Source organism: Vicia villosa, unplaced genomic scaffold, assembly GCF_029867415.1.
Source record: "Vicia villosa cultivar HV-30 ecotype Madison, WI unplaced genomic scaffold, Vvil1.0 ctg.000893F_1_1, whole genome shotgun sequence".
Taxonomy (NCBI): Eukaryota; Viridiplantae; Streptophyta; class Magnoliopsida; order Fabales; family Fabaceae; genus Vicia; species Vicia villosa.
Window position 1 is genome coordinate 466189 of NW_026705402.1, and position 6533 is coordinate 472721.

At 33.6% G+C, this 6533-nt stretch overlaps 2 protein-coding genes across 2 annotated transcripts; both read right to left on the reverse strand.

Moving 5' to 3' along the window:
• Positions 1–311: 311 nt before the first annotated feature.
• LOC131632016 (RPM1-interacting protein 4-like) lies at positions 312–1754 on the reverse strand. Its single transcript, XM_058902780.1, has 4 exons — positions 1749–1754; positions 689–1206; positions 457–657; positions 312–357 (listed from the first exon to the last, which is right to left on the reverse strand). The coding sequence occupies exons 1-4, from the start codon at positions 1752–1754 to the stop codon at positions 312–314; spliced, it is 771 nt and encodes a 256-aa protein (XP_058758763.1).
• Positions 1755–2405: 651 nt separating this feature from the next.
• Positions 2406–5386, reverse strand: LOC131631989 (uncharacterized). The gene is made up of 4 exons (XM_058902754.1): positions 4791–5386; positions 3506–3955; positions 3088–3397; positions 2406–3009 (listed from the first exon to the last, which is right to left on the reverse strand). Exons 1-4 carry the CDS (start codon positions 5193–5195, stop codon positions 2876–2878), a joined length of 1299 nt encoding a protein of 432 aa, XP_058758737.1. The 5' UTR covers positions 5196–5386; the 3' UTR covers positions 2406–2875.
• Between the last annotated feature and the right edge of the window lie 1147 nt (positions 5387–6533).

The following is a 6533-nucleotide window of genomic DNA, read 5'->3' on the forward strand; positions in this document are numbered from 1 at the left end:
CTGAGGAATCTGGATAAGAAATAACTATCCTAAGATCATTTTACATTTTTTTCTGATTTTTAATGAGTAGCTAAAAAGTTTGCATATTTTCTTACCTTTAATAAATAAGGAAGTACCAAAACAAACATGCATTTGCAAAATGAAACTAAGCCATGAATTCTACTCATTCATGATCCATTTTAACACAATGTTAAAAAGAAAAAATCAAAACATCCATACATACATGTTAGACTTAATTCATGCTCTTATAAGATTATAAATTTATTCATAACACTCCAAATTCAAGTCTCTTGTGAGCCATAGTAAACAGCTTATCCGTGTTCATTTGCTTTCGCTCGTAAACAAACAGCAACAATACTGCACAAGATTACGAACACATTCATGAAATTAGCAGTGAAACTTGAATTACACGCCTCACATATATGCGAAAGTTATGGACAGAACAGAACAATAAACATGCAATAGTAAGCTTCATTCACCTTAGATAAACTGAAAGAAGATCCATCATATTCATTCTTCATATTTGAATCGTTGTTATGCGGTGGAATCTTGTGGCTAGACATGATTTGTCTTTCTTCTTTTATTTTGTTGAACATGACAGTATAGCCTTCTCCTGATTTCGGGTCTGTTACATCCCAATTACCGAATTCAGGTACTATCGTTGCTTTATCGTCCTGTCAAGTCAAACATTTTTAATAATCGGGCAATTATATAATATATATGAGATATTAAAAGGAATATTACCCCGTGATCGTTAAAAGAGTGTCTTCCATTTCTGTGTCTACTATGATTTGATGAAGAGAAGCTACCAATGTTACTACTAACTCCTTTGGACACACTCCTTTTGTGAACTGATTGTGAAGCTTTGTTGATGGCAGAGTGATCATTATGGCGACTTTCGCTGCCAAACTCTGATGTAAAGCTACCTTTACTTCCCCTGCTTCGGCCGTGTGAATGGCGTATAGAATTGTTTCTCAGTACCTCTTGGCTTCCTTTCTCCATTGAGCTTGAATTTGCTTTGTGAGAGTAAGTATGAGAGGATTTTGCTTCATCGGCATTAACATTTTTGTTGAAGGCCTCTAGATTTTCCATTGGATCGTTCGGATTGGTAATGAATCCGGCCTTTTCTCTGCGTGCACTCTCAAAACATGCACTATATGGAATGTTGTCTGCTTCCCAATTGCCAAATTTCGGAACATGGGAATTCTGCTAACGAAGAGTCATTGGTAAAAGATTTGTCAAACATGATTTGATATAAACTTGAAATATTGGCTTATTTTTACATGCTTTAGATAACGGTTTATGAATGAACACTTGCTGAGTTCTCTAGAATAACTTATTAACCGAGTATTTACTATTCAACTTGAAGGTCAACATGCTGATAAGTTAAAAATATACTTAATATGAATGTTAGAATAGCAAAAACGGTTCTGAAGTAAATAGCTAAATTAATGCAGAAGAACACAATAGCTGATCACAAAGTTCGGACAATTGTGCCAAGGGAGCTTCGCCCCAAAGACCCCCGACCCTCCTATTCGTAAACCTACTAATGAATAGGCCAAACCCAAAATATATGACTTCTCACTAAGCTACGCCACGCTCGATAAACCCAACTCGACGTAAATAGGAGATGATTGTGTTTGTAGACACCAACAAAGAAAACGAAAATAGTTATTTGATTAAAACCAAATTTCATGTTTGATTCCCTGTTGTAAGATGTGAGTGTGCGTGTGTGTGAGAAAACTTACCGACATCGTTACCAGAATGGTTTCTTAAGGTACAGAATCAAGGACACAAGGATCTTTGGCCTCTCTTTGTGTTCCTGAATCCTGATATTAGATGTTGGCTTAAGATATTAAGTCTATAAGGTCTAAGAGCTTCTGATAGAACATGGCTTAGAAAAAGTTAATCGATAATTACAAAGCTTGTTGGACGCCAAACACGCTTTCTCCCTGTTTGCATTTTAGAAAGGCAAGGGAAAGAATATGTAACTGTCGTGATTTGTGAGTTTTGTTCTGTTCTCTGCAACAAATTCTCCTTGTTAAGGATCTTATATTTTTTTTAAATTTAAGATGCTTTGTATTGGCTCCATCTGGAAAAAAAAATTTAATATATTTATTATGTTCAATCTTTCATCCTTTTGTTGGATCATATTGGCAATAAAACATAATCTCTACACTTTTTCCAACACTATGTGTTGTTTTTTCTTATTGACTAGTAAAATTTAGTAGATCCTATTGGATCAGTGATTATTCTCTATGTCACTCAACCCCTCTGATTTGATCATATCAGATCACTGATCATTCTTAAAAGATGTACTAGTATTAGTAACATACGATTTTCAAAACTACTTTCAACGAGATCTATGTAAATTTCGATCAATAACGTAAGGAATTTAAAGAGTATAACAGAATACTTACTTAGTACTTCTCTTACTTTTATATGTCGGTTATATTTTACACGAAAAACATTTATATTTACCATGATAATTTAACAAACATGCATACAGCAAGGATAATTAACTTATTTTTGTAACATTTGAAAAGCACTAGGCTGACAAGATCGGCAACTTCTTATCTGTAGAGGTTTCAGCCCTGTACATAGTAGCAAACGCTCGTTGTTGCCGGTTCTTCACTTCGACGTGCCTGTCTTCCGTGTCATTTGATACTGATCTTCCCCCACTGAGGACGAGTAGTAGGCAACACGGACAAATTTACAATACTCATAACACTATGCATAGCAAACACACATCATTTACATTTCGTATGTCATAACCAGAGCTATGAAATTTGAACGGAAAGATGACGATTCAAAAGATGCACTCCACATTGCACAAGGTATCACAAGGAGGATCATTGCAGTTTCATTTCTTTCTCTAAATACCAACCGTCTTGTTAAGTAGCCAAAGGCAAAGAGCCAATTGAATACCAAAAATGGAGTGAAGCCAAGTTCTGTCAAGCATGAATCCATAAACAGTGATTCCTGCTCTATTGTTCTCCATATATGTCACTGCATTAAAAAGCAAGTAACTCAGGATAAAGCAAAATCAGACGAAAAACAAAATACAAGTAAAAAAATTCTCTATACCTAAAGCCTGTCTTTTACTGAATGAGATAGTATGTGTCTGAGTCAGAATTAATTTAGTGTCATTCAATTCATCCTCTTCATCTCCCAACTCATCTTCCTCCGACGATCCCCAACTAATACTGGCAGCCATAGCTCGTGCTGAAGTTGCCTCTGCTGTTGGTGTCTCACCGTCAATGTTATCAAAGGAGTTTATGGTGGCACATATATGCCACTTAGCGGTAAGTCCTGTGATGGATTGTGCTTTATGTGTGATCTTGGTTGCGCTTCGTAAGAGTATGTAAAGTCCACTAACCAAGGTGATGGAGACTAACTGCAACATTGAAAGAACACAACATTTTAGTACGAAATACTAATTAAGTTCCTTAAATTGAACAATGTCAATCAATTCAATCCACAAAATGAAGGAAAGAAGCATTACCCCGAGCTCTCCACTCCTGAGGATATCAACATCAGCATGTGGTTTTATAACCATCATAAGAAAAATGAGTTGGCTTGCTGTCACCAAAAGGAGAGAAGACAAAATGAAAGCTCGAAAACGGTGGCTAATGATGCGTAGATTCCTTCGTATTCTTAGGTGCTCCAACAAGATCGATCCTACATCGGTCTCTCTTTGAAAAACAGGAGCAAACTCATCTAGTCTTTGTATTTGCAGGTAGCCAATGAGTCGAAAGAGGACACATACCAAGAAGAAAATCGATGTTCTATAAAGCCAAGAACATAGCTCCAATATGCACATAATGATGCTGCTCACATATATTTCACCGTAATATGGTATTTGGGATGATCCTGAAATGTACCACCATATCTTGTATGCACATTCCGCTATGAAACAGGGTAGTCCCCATAGCAAGATGAGCTTCATCGTTCTCTGCATAATAGAAACAAATGTATTTTGTTATGTTTTTCTATTTCAGATAAAAGGTGTAGCTTTTTCAATGATGTAACTTAAAACTATATAATTGAATATTGACCTTGTAATTACTGTTACAATTCCTAACAAAAAGAGAATGGAAAGAAAACACATCAGAACTATACAATTGCCAAAAATCAATATTGTGCTCTCTTTCTCAAGGCAGGTTTTGCAGCTCAATTTTTAGTTCCTGGCTCATAAGAGTCATATCTCTCGAATTTGGCCGGTCTTTAGTCGGAAACCTTACTCAGGTGCATTAGTAACTATTGTATCAAGATTAAATGGTCAATATTTCAAATTCGGTTTTGACTTTTTTTGTAAAACTATAATACCAAAATTGAAATCTATATTGTCTGATCTCAATCCAACTACCACCAAAGCCTCAGATTGGTGATAGCACATAATCCAAATTCACAAATCTCCTCCATATGTTCCTCATCTCTCATTCTTTTTCCAGTCAACCTTACACCCGAGTCACCGGGCATTAAACACGAAGACTCCGTGGAAGAGATTCAAATTCCAATCGGTCACCTCGCAGAGAATAATCCATTCTGCCAGACCCACTTTTTCTCTTAAGCAGAATAATCAAACTAACCATAAATTCCACAGTCTATTATTTTTCTTTTCTTTCCCACTTTGCACAAAAACCTTCCACTGTGGCAACCTTTCCAACATTTCTTGTAACTATTAATCAAATAGAAAGACAGGAATAAAAACAAACACAAGGCATGCATGACAAAACTCATTGTTTATCTAATATGTTCCTACACACACAACAAAAAAAAACACAAACCTTCATCTGTTGAGCATACCCCTGTTGAATCTTGAGACTTTCATCAGTAACTTTATCAAGAAAAAGAAACCTACTGAACCCATATTTACGATCCCATTGAGAGAGGCTAACAAAAGACAAGGTAGCAAAAGCAGACAAAGAAATCTGAACAGGAACATGGTACGGTCGAGTATGATCAGCATCGCAGGTTGTCGAACAATCAAGAAGAAAGTGTGATAGAATCGGTACAACGTAAGCCAAAGAAAAAAACACAGACCAAGATAAACCAGATTTACATAAATTTGATTGGTCCACGTAAACCCATTTTAGATATGCTCTGAATTTTCTCAATTCTGTTCCATCTTGATATAATCCAGAATTCTCTTTGTTCATTGCCACAAACATATCCTCTCTTTCTTCTTCCATAACCTCCAGAATTTTAGTGTCACAATTTTGCTAGTAATATTGTTGTGGATGCATTGAAAATGTTGATTTAGGGTTTAGATTGAGCTTGAATTGGATATTTTACTATCAGTTTTTGGATCTAGATGTGAATGTGGTCGCTGTTTCTTGTGAGTTTAAAATCTTTGCAGCAAATTATTTTTATAGTACTTTGACGATGATTGATGGTTGCCACGACACGACAACCATTTTCATAATGTTAGTAGTACCTTTTTTTATTTGTTTGATTTTATGAAGAAAATGTTACTAGTGTAATTTAATTTATAGAAAAAGTTAACATTTATTTTAAACATTTCTGTCATCTTAAAAAAAATATATGTACTGTCATTCAATAAAAAATCAACTGTATATTATATTATTAAATTTTTTTAAAAATAAAAATAAGATATAATTGAATAAATAATTATAATTAATTAATAGTGTAAAATTAATTTATACCTATTACCATTTTTCTCATTTTAATGATTGTCAATGTTATTTTTATTAATTTGCAGTGTTTAATCAAAGTTTGCCATGTTCGTAACCTAATTATTATTAAGAAATGATGCCTGGCCAACTGGACTTGGCCAACTCAAAAGCAATTTGCATCCAACTAAAATTTTGTCCGTGAAGCTTTTTTAATCTGAGTTGAATTGACTATTTTTTTATTAATTAAATTGACTAAATGAAGACATGAAAAAGGAGAGTATTATTGAAAATGAAAATAAATGAATTCTAACAGAAACTTTTTATGGTCCAGAAATTTTTTCATCAAAATATTCCATTTTTAATTATCAATACATTTTAAAAATAAAATTATATTTACAATAAAAGAAAAACAGAAAGTTTAAGAAAAGGGTGTGTACATGCTAGAGGTTTCCCAGGTTTTGGTCGGTAAATCAAAATCTATGGACAACTGATAAGAAGTGCTGATTTGGCGGGTTCGGTTCTTTTTTTTCAATCCACACATTTGCATCAGCTATCAATATCATCCATCAAATAATACAAAACCATAATGTAAATAATAATAATAATAATAATAATAATAATAATAATAATAATAATAATAATAATAATAATAATAATAATAATAATAATAATAATAATAATAATAATAATAATAATGCAGAACCTTTTTTTTTCAACCACTTGCTTGATGAAGATTTTCAACGGCTTGCTTGTGAATAATAATATAATAAATTAAATTATACAAAAAATTACGTGGCCAATACATATATGGTATTTTATGAAAATTACGTGGGCAATATTGATTGCTACCTTTTAACGTCGAATAATATAATACTATATGCGATTGATACTTAC